Below are 15,008 nucleotides of genomic sequence, written 5' to 3' on the forward strand. Positions count from 1 at the left end.
AAATCACTGTTTTATAAATGCGACTTTTTTAGAGCTCTAAAAACATGTGTTTGGGATTTTTACCTGCCCCCGTCCAGTTTTATTGAGATATAGTTGACATATAACATTGTGTAACTTGAAGTTGTATGACGTGATGATTTGATATATTTATAATAAGGTTAGTTAACACATCTATCATCTCACAGTTACCTTTTGTTCTGGTGGTGAAAACATGTAAGATCTACTTTCTGAGCCTTTCAAGTATTCAGTATCACATCAAGTATTCATATATAGTCAGCGTGCTATACATTATTACATCCCCAGAATTTATTCCTTTTATAACTAGAATTTATACTTTTTGACCATTATCACCCATTTCTCCCACCTGCCCACCCCCTGGCAACCTCCAAGCTACTGTCTGTTTCTCTGAGTTCAGTTAAAAACACCTTTTTAAAGAAGGGAATCCTACCTCTTCCCATTTTGAAAGGGTGAAATGAATTGTCAGTTTCTTTTTCTGTACAAACTGAAAATAGTTAACTCTCTTTAGGCACGATAATGTGTTAAACTGCTCCATGGTCTTGGCTGTCTGTCAGAATTGTGTGTCATGTGTCATCTTTGGTAGTGGTAATCCAGATTTCCCTAGGGACTTTGTTAATGTTATGGTGAGTAAATAGAAATTTGAATATTGTGTACGATATTAAATCATGGATTAGTGGGACTGTAGACCTAATATTTTAAATCAACATTTGAAGAGAATTGTAGTTGATATCCTGATTTAGGAATAATTTGTTTCTGAAATTTAAACTGGGAAAGTCACTGGAATAACTATTCTGAAAAGGATTACAATATGGCTCTGTAGGTTTCTCAGTACTTGCATTAAGACTTGGGTACAAATTGTTCATAAAATGTGTGATCAGTCAAAACCAGTAAAATCCCTAATATGACAAAAAAATATACTATACTCTAAGAGAAAGTTTTTCTATTACATAAAATCATTTAAAATTATAGGTTCATCAACATAGATGTCAAGTATTTACTGCATGACAGAAATCACCATAGCAAGGCAAAAAGGGAGTGACACGCCATAAGAAAATAATTACATTTTTTGTGACAACTCATATCACAAAGTTTAATTTTCTCTAATTAATAAGGAGAAGCCCCTATAAATAAACAGAAGGACCAGCCACCAGTGAAAAATGAACAAAGCATACTACAGATTACTTCTCAAAGTGTTAGCTCCTGACCCTTTACAGGAAATCCAGGAGGTCAGATCTATTTTTATCATAATGCCAAGAAAGTGTTTGCCTTTTTCACTGTGTTCACTTTTTGCACTGATGCTAAGAAAACAATTAAAGGTAAAACCACTGAAAGATAATATTCAGAGACTTGTAAAAAGAATTCCCATTTTTTGGGGGGGCAAACACAAATTAATGCTTATTATGGGAAAGTTGGAAAGTACAGAAAAGTATAGAGAATAAAGGATATTATGCCACTCAAGGAGCTACTCTTAATAATTGGGTGTATTTGCAGACTGAAATAGAGAACAAAAACCTATCGTATACAAGTTTATGTCCAGTTTTTAACACAATATTAGTATTTTCCCATGTTTCTGAAAGCTCTGTAATCAACTTTAAAAATTGTTTTCTTTGATCTTGTAAGAGAACTCTGGGCTATAAGGGTTTCAGGTTTTCCTTCATCTTTGTTTTATTAATGCTGTCTTAAAAGAGATTCAATCTTGTAGGGCTTGTTCGACTTTCTTTAGCTCTGTTAAGTAATTCTTAACTAACCCATGGTCAAGTACTCTGGCAGCTAGGGAGGTGACTGCCAAACACAGGCCACTTTTTTATTGTGTATACTAAGAATAAATAAGCTCAGATTTTCTAGCTCTCTGAGGCTTTTATATCACATTAAACTTTAGTTATTCATTGGGCTTCATTACAAAGGCAAAATCAAATGGAATGGGAAGATGTCCTGGAATTTATCATTGGATTCCGAGTGGTCACATTGGACTTTCTTTACCACTGTGTTGATACTCATACTGTCTCCAAACTCTGCTCTCTGCCTTCTTCTGAGTCAGCTTTTGTTAAAGTTTCACACTGGCCTTGTGTTTTGAGGACCACCTTCTTATCTTTACTTCTCTACTGCAGAACTGAAAGGGGAACAGCAATCTCAGAATCTTCCTTAGTCTCACCTCGTTGCATGTTTTAGAACACACGAGTGGAAGAGTCAGCCCCCACTGTAACCTCACCGCCTGGGCTAAGTCTGCAGTTTCTACTTCTGAGACAGCATATCTTGTCTTTCTTCCCCAAATCAACTCGGAAATCAGTCAGTTTATTGTCTCATGCTATTCAAAAGATATGAGTATATTTGCATAAACAGCTAACTTTGAAAAGCTCTTAAAATATCTTTTTTTATTATGAAGTACAACACATAGGAAAGACAGAAACACACATATACATCCTAATGAATGGTAAAGTGAACATCCACATAACCACTTAGAGTTCAGGAATAGAAAGAACATTGCCAGTTCTTCCAGAAGCACTCCTCTTTCTCTTTCCAAACACAGTTCTTTCTCTCCCTCAAAGGTAAGCAGTAACTTGATTTTCTGTTAATCATTCTATTTTCTTTGTTGTTTTCCCAGTGAAGTTTCCTGAGCACTATAGTTTTGTTGTGTCTATTTTGAACTCTATGTAAATAGAATCATATAACATGTATTTTGTATGTGACTTATTTCACTCAACTTTATGTGCATAAGACTTGTCAATATTGTTTAGTTGTAGCTCACTCTTGTTACTGTATAGTGTTTCGGTGTATACGTCACAATTCTCACGTTGGCAGACATTTGCCTTGTGTTTTAGGGAATTGTGAATAATGCTACTATGAACATTCTCGTACATGCCTTTTTGATGGATGCATGCATGTGTTTTTGTTGGGGATATATAGGAGTGGAATTACTGGGTCACAGGGTGTATGTATCGTCAACTTTAGTACATAAGGCCAAACTTTTTCCCAAAATGGTTGTGCTACACTAGTTGTGTGTGACAGTTCCCAATTGCCCTACCTCCTCCTCAGCACTTGTATTCCCTTATGCCTTAATTTTAGCCATGCTAATGGGTGTGTGATTGTGGTTTTAATTTGCATTTCTGTGCTGTGACTCTAATGTGCTTAAGTCCTTTTCATGAGTATATTGACCTTTTTTGGGAAGGATCTGTTCAAAGCTCTTGGCTATTTTTCTAACTGGTTTGTCTGTCTTTTTCTGACCTGTAGGAGTTCTTTGTGAATTCTGGATGTAAGCCCTTAATTGGTTATTTCTGTTGGCAGATTTCTTCCACTCTTAAAAGTGTTGTTTGATGAACCAGCAGTTCTTAATTGTAGTAATGTGGTCTAATTTATCAGCCTTTTCCTTTAGGCTAGTACTTTTAGGGTCATGTTTAAGACATTTTTCCTACGTGATGTTATGAAGATAATTTTTATTATCTTCTGAAAGCTTTATTGCTTTGCCTTTCATATTTAGGTATCCAGTCCACCTGGGGACAGTTTTTGTATGTGGTATAATGTAGGGAATGGTCTTTATATTTGCACATGGATGTCCAGTTTTTCCAGCACCATTTATTTAGAAAAGTATTCTTTCCATACTGCCCTACGGTCCCTTTTGTTGTAAATGAAGAGACTGTATGTGGGTAGATCAGTTTCCAGACTCTCTATTTTAACCAGCTTTGTACCAGCACCACTGTTTTAACTACTATAGCTTTCTATCAGTATCTGCTAGGATAAGGCATCCTAACTTCTTCAGTAGAGTTGTGACTGTTCCTGGCTCTTTATATTGCCACACAAATGATAGAATCAGCTTCACAAAAATTCTCTTGGGATTTTTATTGAGGTTGCATTGAATTTATAGATCAGTTTAGGGAGCATTGACATTTTTACAATATTGTTTCCATCCATGAACATAATATCGATCTCCATTCATGTAGATCAATAATTCCTCTCAAAAGTGTTTTATGGTTTTATGTGTAGAAATTTTACATACCTTTAGTATGAATTATTACCAGGATTTTAATATTTTAATGTGATTATAAATATTTAAATTTTTATATTCTGTTTGTTGTTCATTAAATAAAAATACAATTGATTTTGGTGTTTTTCACCTTGTATCCAGCAACCTTGCTAAACTCATTTATTCTAATAATCTGTGGATTCCTTTGGGTTTCCTACCTTTACAGTCATATTGTTCATAAGTAACAACAGTTTCACTTGTTCTTTTATAGTCCTTATGCCTTTTATTTCTTTTTCTTACATTAGCTAGAACCTCCAGTACAGTGTCGAAAGGAAGTGGTAATAGGGATCGTTCTTGGCATTTCCCAGTCTCAAACGGAAAGCTTTCAACCTTTTACCACTAAATGCAATGTTTGCTATAGAATTTTTATAGATGCTTTATGAGATTTAGTATGTTCACCTCTATTCCTGGCTTTCTAAGAGTTGTTGTTATTCAGCGTTGAATTTTATGAAACGCCTTTACTGCAGGTATTGAGGTGTTCATGAGATTTATGTTATTGATATGAAATATTATACCAAGTGATTTTCTAATGTTAAACCATGGTTATACTACTGCAATAAATCCAATTTAGTCATGAGTTAATATCCTTCTTACATCTTGCTTCACTCAGTTTATAATATGTTGTTTGGATTTTTGCACCTGTGTTTATGAGTAAAATTGTCCTATAATAGTTCTTTCATTTAATATCCTTGTTATGTTTAATATCAAGGTTATGCTGGCCTCTAAAAATGAGCTGGGGATACATTTTTTAATTCTTGGAAGAATGGGTGTGTCATTTCTTCTTGCTAGTGAAATCATCTAGGTCTAGATTTTCTCTCTAGAAAGTTTGCCTATTTATGGATTCAATGTATAAGATTTTTCATTTTTATTTCTTCTTTGACAGTATTACTTGGATTTTTGTAGAAATTTCTCCACTTTGTATAAAATTTAAGATTTATGAACATAAAGTTGTTCATAGTAGCCTCTTAACCCTTTCTATGTCTGCAAGATTTGTAGTGATATCCCCTTTTTCATTCCTGCCTTTAGTTATTCGTGAACTCTCTTTTTATCTTCATCAGTCTTGACAGTGTTTTAACTTTTTTATTAGTCTTTTCAAAGAGCTACATTTTAGCTCTGGTCCTCTGTTTTCTAATGTTTTTTTACTCTTGTCTTTCTTTTTCCCTCCTTGGGCTTTTTTTTTTTTTTTTTTAATTTTGTAATGTATTGTTCTTTATTTACTTTTCTGAAAAAAATGCTCGCCTCTTTAATTTTTAACCTTCTTTTCTACTGTATGCACATAAGGCTCTAACTTTAAGGTAGGCAGAGTTAAACTATCCCACAGAACTTCATATTGTTGTTTATTAGTTGAAAATATTTTCTGATTTCCATTATGATTTCTTCCTTGGCGATGTGTGTGTTAGACGTGTATTTCTTGATTTCTTTATATAGAGAGCTTTAGTTTTCTCTTTGTAATTGCGCTATCAGAAAACGTGTTTTAAATTACTTTTAAGGTCAGATAAATTATTTCAACCCTGAGAAATGTGTTGTCTTTGCAGTATGTGCTCTAAAATAATAAGTATACTGTAGTTGTGAGATACTGAATTTTGTATAAGTTGTTCAGTTTAAGTTGTTCAGTTTTATAGCTTTACTGATTTGTGTGTACACACTTGTTTTTTCTGTGCCAATTATAGCTTTGTCTATTTCTTTGAGTATTCTGTCAGTATTTTACTGTAAACCTTTAAAGCTATTTCTTGGCTACTTACAAATTAATAAATGTTATATCTTCTTAATAATTTGAACTTTTATCATTGTGAAATATGGCTCTTCATCACATTTCTTACCTTAAAGTTCACATTGTCTAGAATTAAGATAGTTACACCAGTTTTCTTTTGATGGACATGGTATATCTTTTATTCCCATCCTTTTACTCTCAGCCTTTATTAATTCTTAAGTTTTCTATGCATCTCTTGTAAACTTCATGTGGTTGGATTTTATTTTGTTTTAATACAGTCTGACAGTCTTCAAATTTTAATGAGAGCTTTTAATTTACTTACATTTAATGTAATCACCGATATATTTGGATTTAAATCTACTATTATGTGCTTGTTTTTTAACCTATACGTGGTTTGTTTCTTTCTTGCCTTATTTGTTCTTTTTTTTTTTTGCCTTTTTCTTTTTGACTATTTTTTATTCATTTTTTTTCTTTTGTTAGTTTAGAAGTTTTTACACTCTTTTACTTCTTTTTAGTAATTAACCTAAAGATTACAACAAAAGTCTATTACGTATCAAAATCAATTGGTACTTTTATCTGTTTCTTAGATAACGCAAGGACTTTAATATGCTTTAGCTATTATATAGTATAGTTGCTACTGTTGTATTTTTAATTATCTGTATATTTTTAATCCAATCTGTATATATTTTAATCCAACATATTATTCTTGTTTTATGCAGTCAGTATTCTTTTAGACTTACTCACATATTTACCGTTTCACTGCTGTTCACTTCTCCCTCCATGACTTTTTTTGTGCTTGGGACATTTTCTATCTGTGTTTCCTTTAGTGCAGGTCTGCTGGTGACAGGTTCTCTCAGTCTGTCTGAAAATGTCTTTATTTCAATTTCATTCTTGAAGGTTGTTTTTGCTATGTATAGAATTCTAGGTTGGCAGTTGCTTTTTTCTTTCATCACTTTGAAAATACCATCTGTTGTTTTCTGCCTTCCATTGTTTCTGTTGAAAAGTAAATTTTGTATCTTTGATTTTTGTTGCATGTACTTTTTTGTTTCCTGATTGCTTTTTAGAGTTTCTCTTGCCTTTGATTTTTAGCAGTTTAGTCTAGGTGTATGGAATTCTATTTATTTACTTTTTAAGAGGTTGAAGGCTTTCTTCAGGCAGTAGGTTAATATATGTAATTGGTTTGAAAAATGCTTTGCCCTCATCTTGTCAATATTTCTCCTACAGGATCTGTCTTCTCTCCTGGCATCTTTTTACATATGGTAGATCTTTTTATTGTGTCCTCTCTTTTACCTTTTCTGAATTTTTCTAGAAAATTTTTTATTCTGTTTTCCCTGCTTGAGTCTTTATATTTTCTTCTGATCTAACTTATGGTCCATTAATTCAACTGTGTCTATCTCTTTCAGCATGGTTATTTTAAGTCTGTCTTATAGCCACAATGTCTGGAGTCATTGAAGGTTTCTGTTTTCTGTTGTTTTTACTGGTTTTCATTTACATTGTCTTGTCTCCTTTTGTGCTTGGTTACCTTTGATTGTGTCTGACATCGTATTTGAAAAATTATTTATAAAAATATTTTGAGGCCTGAGATGCTACTTTCCTCCAAAGAGCGTTTTTATTTTTTCTGCCAGGTGCTAGGACACTAGCAACCTGAGTTTACTTTAATCCAATTTTAGGGGTTATAATTTTTTGGACCATTCAGATGACTTGAAGCTAGGCTGCAGTGTCTGCAAGGACTGTTATAATTTCAGTTTATCTTTATGTCTAGGATACAAACCTCGGGGATCCTAGCACCAGGCGTGGAGGTTTTATCAGGCAGCAGCCTGCACCCTTGTGTGGGTCTGGACTCCAGCTGTTATTCTGTGCCCCAGGGGTTGGCAAATTTGTTCTGTAAAGGACCAGAAAGTAAATATTTTAGGCTTTGTAAACCATATAGTCTTGGTTGCAACAATCACTGCTGCCATTGTTCTGCAGAAGACAATGAATTAATGAGCATGAATGTATTCCAATAAAACTTTATTTACAAAATCAGGCACGAGGTCAGATTTGGCCTGTAGTTTGCTGACCCTGCTGTAGTCTGGCAGAAGCTCTGCTCAGACTCTCAGCCACCTCTTCTTAAATTTAGATTAGCCCTAACTGCTGGGCTAGCCTCTCCTTGGCCCGTTGTATTAGCTCTCTAGTGCCTTTAAGAATATGCTGAGTTTTTATGTTTGGTCCAGTTGTTCTGGTTTAATATGAAATACTAGACTGCCATTATCAGAAGCTCAAGTTATATACATGGTAACCCATTTAAAAGCAATAAGATTTTTCTTCTCTCTGGTCTCAAGAAAAAAGTTCCTTGAGTTGTTCTCAGGGAATATCTCTCACTAGTACCCTGTGATATATAAACGACTTTTTAAAAAATGGAACTGAGTTTCAGAACCTGTTTCTGTCATCTTCCTAGAGAGAGTATGTGTTCTGGGGTTAAAGGTAAAGAGCTGTGCTGTCCACCGGGACGTTCCTCCACGGTGGGATGTTCTGCACCTGCTGTGTTCAGTGTGTAGCCACGAGCCACTGTGGCCAGGGTGAATGCAGAGCTAAGTTTTCACTGATTTAATTGTAATTAAACTTAAACAGCTTTGTGTGTGTATTTAGTTGGACGTGGACGCAGCTTAGATGGATGCAGTGTGTTGCTGCGCCCCCACCCACAGAAGCACCCATTTTCCGGGGCTCTTGCAAGACATTCACAACCTGAATGTGTCCCATGGATGGTATTGCACTAAATATCTTAGGCCTTGGGCAACGTTTCCATTGATTTCTGCCAGTCACCTGTTGTGATGGAATTGCACATGTTATCCTAAGTGGGCCGCGTGAAACTGATGTAATCACTCAGTTTACTTTCTAACGTGCGTTTGTCTTTGCAGGGAAAGGGGCGCCTTCGTCGAGGAAACTATCCAGGTCCGTCCTCTCCTGTTGTAGTTCAGTTGCCCTCCATGTCCGATGTCCCAGAAGAGACGCTGACTGGTGAGACGGCCTTGGAGACGGACATCACAGAGCAGCAGCAGGCAGCTATGCAGCAGGAGGAGAGAGTGCTGACAGAGCAGATTGAGAGCCTGCAGAAGGAGAAGTGAGTGTCTAGCAGGAGGGCGAGCGACCAGTTACCAGCTGTTTTCATTTCCTTCCTTCTGTCCTTTCTTTATCTTATTTATTAAACAACTCCTATGTGTCAAGCACTGTGTCAGGCGATACAGGGAGCATGGAGATGTTGCCTGCACTCGGGTAACAGTGTGAAAGTTGTCACCTCAGGCAGGGAAGCTCTGTGAGTAGTGAGACCGGAAGCTGCTACAGTGATGATTCTAGATGGGCGGCTGACTGGGTGGGACAGTTTGTGTTGGTCTTGGCCACCTCGGTGAACAGATTTGTCTTAAAAAGGAAGAAGAAGGATTTCCAGGCTAAGACCAAGTCCCTTCCGAGAATGGGCATTATTTAAAATACCGTGAAGGAAGGTTATTATCTGAAGATCAGTAGCGCTGTAAGGCCAGCAGCTATATGGTCAGGGTAGGGCGCAACTCTCGTGGGTGCGGGGGTACCGGGTGGGCAAACTGGTGGCAGTTTAGAAGGCGGACAGATAAGTGGCTCTGTGCCCTCCAGCATCACGGGAGCCGGCGGGGGGTGGGGGGGTGAACACTGTGCCCTGGGGATGACATGAGCACCCACGGTGCTCCCTGAAGGCGCATGTGCTGGTTCTGGTCGACGGTGAGGACTCTCAAGCTTTAAGGGGATTGTTGTTCCTGAGCTCCAGGACCCCTCGTCTGAGAGCTTGGTTCATGGGGGGATATGGGTCTGTGTGTCAGGATTGATCCTGGGATTTAGGCAAGCTGAAAAAGCAGCTGGGGCTCAGCCGTGCAGAACATGAGAAGGCAAACGTGATGTACTTGACCAGGCTGTCCGATATAAGAATGATCTAAGCAGAGGCCCTAACTCAGCTTTGGCGAAAATGGTTTGAAGTGTTGAAGGATGAGTTGGAATCTGTAGGATGAGGCGAATCTTTGCAGAGAGAGGAACGTACGAGCACAAACTCACGTGTGAATGCACGAGGCTTCTGACGCTGGTATGGCAGCACAGAGTCTCTGGTGACATTCTCCTTGAAAAGATTGTCTGAATCTCAAACTAGGTAGTGGAGGTACTGAAGGATGAATAGTTTAAGATAGGTAGAGTGGAAGTGAAGCTTAAAGGGTTCTGAAAGGGAGGAGACCTGATGGAAGAGGGAGTAAGAGCTGGAAGGATAAGGCTGTGGAGTCCTGGGTTCAGCTGATGTGTTTCCAGGGTCTGCCCACTGGGGAAAGTTGCCTATATACAGTGGAGGAAAGGTTGTTAGAGGTGTAGACATAAAGGGACTTGGTGTGAGGGTACTGAAGTGAGCTGTTACAAAGATACTGATTGAATTAGATTAGGGTGGTGGCAGGCAGTAGTGAGAAAGCGAGATTAGGACCCAGGCACCAAAGACGGCAGGAAATGAGGGGGCATAACTGAGGTAGGTGGGTGATTGGCGAGGAGGAGTAGAGGATACTTTGGAGACGGCATCACCTTCAAAAGAGAGTAAAGATCAGTGTTTGACTTCATCCAGAGGTCTCTCTGTGGTCAAGGTAGAGAATATGGTCTGTAGCCAGTTAGTGAAGTTCCATGGAAAATAGTTGAAGAGCTGGAAGGAGTCTTAGAGATGAGCTCATTTAGTCTCTTCATTTTGTGGTTGAGGAAACAGGTCCAGAGAGAGGACAGGGCTCTCCTGATGCGTTATGAATGAGTGTACAGTGAGTTTAGGGCCCTAATCCCTGATTTTATTTTCTTTTATTTTAACAAAAGATCTTCCCTCACCTCACCCTTAGCCCCATTTTGGGTCCCGGCCTGTGCTGCCTGTCTGTCATTTGTCCTCTAGTCCATGTAGTTTTAGCTTCCAAGCCTATGGCTTACAGGTCCTATCGCCACCCTGGAGGGGAACAGTAAGAAATGGGACCATTTTTCTGCTTAAATGCCTGACTTTCATGGAAGGTTGTTTCTCCTCTTGTCTTCCTTCCACGCTAATGGATTTCTTGACTATTTTACAGGGAGGAGCTGACATTTGAGATGCTTGTCCTGGAACCGCGTGCCTCTGATGATGAGACGCTTGAGTCGGAGGCCTCCATTGGGACTGCTGAGAGCTCAGAAAATTTGAATATTGAATCCGAAGGTGCCATCTCTGAGAAATCAGGTAAATGACGTGTTAGACCAAAAGACTCCAGATTTGTGTTGCAAAGAATTGGGAATCCTTAAGGATTCCCAAGCTAAGACAGGGTTCCTTTCCAGAATGCCTCGCCTTATGTGCAAAGGTGACAGAGTCCTAAGGAGGTGAAATATACCCATCTTGTGAAGCTCCCATGGAAACTATTCATTAGACAAAGCCTGCAATGTAACGCAGCTTTTTGGTAATTTAATGTTTTCTGCATTTACCACAGTGAAAAGCCAGTACTCCCACCAATGTTGTCTTACTGAGCCATGACCCATTTTCTCAGGATAGGTCGTTTCCTAACTGGTAGTAGCAGTTGTAGACCTCCCCGAATAGCCCAACTCCAGGCTTCCTTGGGATCCATTCTGAAACGATGACGCAGCAATGGATGGCACTGCTTCTCGGGTTAGGATGTCCTGCACAAAGTAGGGCAGCCGGGACCCTCCAATCAGAGCCCACCCAGCTTCACGTGTGACCGGTGACCCCTGTTCCTTATACGATGGTTTGCGTTAGCGGGAACTGTCATTTACAGCTTTGGTCTCCTTTTTGGATTAGAGAGAAGCTTAGCGCTTGGCTCCCTGAAGGCAGCTGGCAAGTTTGAACCTTCTAGCAAGTTGAGAAAGCAGCTGAAAAAGCAGCACGAGTCTTTGGATTCGGCGGACTCGTCAGTCTCTTCTTTATGTTCATCTAACACTGCATCTTCTCATGGGACCAGAAAACGATTTCAGATTTATTCTAAATCTCCATTCTACCGAGCTGCCTCAGCCGGTGAGGTCCTGGGAGTGGAAGGGTCACTGGGCCAGACCAAATCCATGGAAGACAGGCCTCAGTTCATCAGCAGAGGAACCTTCAACCCTGAAAAGGGCAAACAAAAATTAAAGAATGTGAAAAACTCACCTCAGAAAACCAAAGAGACCCCAGAGGGCACTGTTGTGTCTGGCCGCAGGAAGACTGCGGACCCAGACTGCAGCTCCGCCCAACAGCTAACTCTCTTTGGAAATAATGAGTTTATGGTCTGAGCTGGCAGATGTGTGTTCCTTCATGGCGGTGGTAAACACCACAGTAGTAAACACCTCTCATGAGTGGTAAACACCTCTCATCTTCGGGGCTTCTTCTGATCACCTCGTCCACGGTCGTCCATCCTAAGTGTGGGCCTGCCTCGTGCCCAGGCACAGAACCGAGACCTCGGGTGCTGAATTCCTGGGCCTCCTGCTGAAATGGAAAGGCCCCTTTAAGCCTGCGGGGTGGTGCCAGCTGTGCCTTGGCTGTTGAATTGGACTAGAGATTTTACTAAATAAAGCCACATAGGGCCTGGAGGTTTGGGCCAGTTGTGGGGGTCTCTGTAGTTGCCTCGCCTTTTCCATCCTCTTTTCCTTCCCAGAGGTGGATGTGGAACTGGGGGCCACGTTGTGGGCCTGAGGGACCCACTGATTTCTGACATTTGAAGAAAACATAAATCTTTCTTAACCATGAAAGCAAAAGCCTTTAGGTTTATTTTGGGATAGTTAGGAGCTGGGGTAGAATATACTTTTTTTCCAAGGATTTATAAACAAAATGCCGAGGCCCTCTATTTTAAGATTTTTGAAAAAACGTTATGTTATATTCTGGGGAAAGTAAAAAAGCAATTGTTTCCATTAAGCCATCAGAGAATGTCTCAGACATCTGGTTACACATGAAGAAGCGAGTACATGTTTTGTTTTTTGGTGATGTTTGATATAATAATAATCAACGCTGGTTTAACTCCTGGTTAGTTCCTGCCAAATATATTGCATGGGCTGAAATTTCAGTAGCCACCTGTTCTTATATTCCTTGGTCCAAGGATCAGGTTCCTCTGATTTTTTTAAAATGTTGCAGAGATTTGGTGATCCCTAAACAAGAGGGTTCCAACCGAGTCCAGCCAGTCTTCTCTCTTTGTATAGATCACACACACAAACTGCAGATCACGTATTCAGAGGCTGGTGGATTTCAACCACAAAGTCAGATAAATTATGTCACCATTTAATCACTTCTCCCAAAACATTCACACACAGTACTGCATGAATAAGTGTTACAGAAAGCTGCCAAAAAATAAGAGAAAAGTTTTTCATAGGACCCATTTAATTTTCATCTTCTTTTCCTCAGACCATCAGTATTAAATAGATTTTAAAAAATCAAGGACTACTTGAAGCTATTTTTGTTAATATTCTGGTTACTGAAGTTTACTGTAAATATATATGTATAGTATGCATATTTCTTTTTAACCTTCTGCTTCCCTCCTCCCCATAGAATTCCTTCCCCTAGATTATAGCCTCCCGTCCCTGGGCTGAGGGACAAGCCAGACCATCTCTCACCACTGGGCGTCTCCATACACCTGAGTTACAGTAGCATTTTAAGCTTCTTAGCATTGATGGGATTAGAAATCTGTTTTTGCTATTTATGATATATGGAAAATGAAACATGATACCCTTTCTTGAGATAAGTATGTGAAAATGTTTATTTTTAAGATTTTTTAAAGTTACTAAATGCGTCTTGTCTAACTACCACATGCACTGTTCTAAAAAAGAGCCTTTACCATCTGTAACCTGAATTTTGGTTATTCTTCCTTTTCATGCTTCTTTGGTTTGAAGTTATGGAAATATTAAGACTTGTGTTAAGGCAGAGTCCCCCCTGTTACGCAGCACTGAGCCTCATGCCACTGTTTGTGTGGTTGTTGTTGAGCACGAGGTGAGACTCGGAACGTTGTTCTGAGGGGCAGCTAACAGTAACAGGAGTCTTACCTGGCCCTGGTTTGGGTTCAGAAGTGAGCTAGGGAAGGGAATCCTTTTAAATCTCCAGAATGATAATGGTTAGTGAGTAAGTGTTCAATTTTATATCCCACAAACACCTGCTGGCTTGTTTGTGCTGTTCTGAGGAGTAATAAATGGAAAGCCTTTAAAAACCTGAATTTTGGAAAATCTCCTGGAGGAAAACCCAACCCCTCAGGCTGGCTGTGTCCCAGTGGGATCGCTGCCCCGGCCCCAGGCCAGGCTGCAGTCTGGCCCAGTGCTTCTGCGAGAGTGTTCTGCTGGGCCTGACTGCTCCTCTCTACTTGCTTCAAACATTGGTTAAATACTACACAGAAAAAGCGGTGACCCTTTCCTTCGGCCCCGAGGAATGGCCTGGAGAACACATCTTGGCGTATGTTCTCCTTCTAAATCTTTGTGGAATTTTTTGTTGTTGCCATTGTTTTTTGCAGAATAAGTTTTTGGCAGTTAAAAAACTACTCATTAAGTCACTTTATAGGAACTCAGCAATGGATGTTAAGAGACTTTATAATTTTTCTCAGGGACCTGAAACCTGAATTTGGATAAAATTAAATAAAAAATATTTGTTTTTCGGTTGCTAGATTTGTGGATTTCTAGTCATTTAACAAGCTGCCAGAATGGAGGGTGGTGGGGAGAAGAGATCACGAAATTGTAAGAATGGAGAGCAAGTGTGTGACCCTCCGTTTGAAGGAAAGAAAGCCTGTTGTTCTCATAGGGTAACAGGTATTGTGACCTGGTAAAGAGATGAAGTCGGAACTCTTAAAAAACTGTCAGAACCAAGTGCTGTATCTCCTTCCATTTGATCTAAATGGGTTCTCTCCCTGGTTCAAGTTCTATCACCAGTAAGTGAGCGGCGTGCATTACAGTCAGTTACAGTTAAGATAACCTCAATAGTGTCGCATCTCTGTGTCCTGTTGCTTCTCCTTTGCTTGTTTTCTTTGCTCTTGGATGCCTCATGGCCGCAGTGGGGCAGCCCCACACCTGAAGCCCATCTCCAAAATGCAGAGCACTGTTCTTACCACGCATTCCCAGCCCCAAACAAAGCCGGGATTCTCAGTTCTCCTCTTTAAAGCCTACACATCCCATATTGTGGAAAATGTCACGGAAACAGAGAAGTGTAGTTTTGGGGCCACATTGGGTGTCACAAAGTGAAGCAAATGACTAACAGCAAATGCAGGAAGGGTTTGGAGGTAACTGCTTAGTTTAGTTTCTAATGTACTTTGTACTTCCTGCCATTTTAAT

At 39.4% G+C, this 15,008-nt stretch overlaps 1 protein-coding gene across 18 annotated transcripts in view; it reads left to right on the top strand.

Annotated features, from left to right (window-relative positions):
- Window positions 1–14,342, top strand: part of MYO9A (myosin IXA) — a 265,016-nt gene extending 250,674 nt beyond the window's left edge. For 14 of the 18 annotated variants that reach the window (XM_074328212.2, XM_074328213.2, XM_074328218.2 and 11 more), the window contains 3 exons: window positions 8,645–8,847; window positions 10,826–10,968; window positions 11,539–12,149. In XM_074328212.2, coding sequence (XP_074184313.2) covers window positions 8,645–8,847; window positions 10,826–10,968; window positions 11,539–12,002 — 810 coding nt within the window. In that variant the 3' untranslated portion in view covers window positions 12,003–12,149. Of the gene's footprint in view, window positions 1–8,644; window positions 8,848–10,825; window positions 10,969–11,538 lie in introns of all 18 variants that reach the window. The other 4 variants (XM_088796857.1, XM_019735965.3, XM_074328215.2 and 1 more) reach the window with 1 other exon arrangement.
- Window positions 14,343–15,008: the final 666 nt, after the last annotated feature.

This window comes from Rhinolophus sinicus, chromosome 3 (assembly GCF_057876585.1).
Source record: "Rhinolophus sinicus isolate RSI-liver-muscle chromosome 3, RSI-T2T, whole genome shotgun sequence".
NCBI lineage: Eukaryota > Metazoa > Chordata > Mammalia > Chiroptera > Rhinolophidae > Rhinolophus > Rhinolophus sinicus.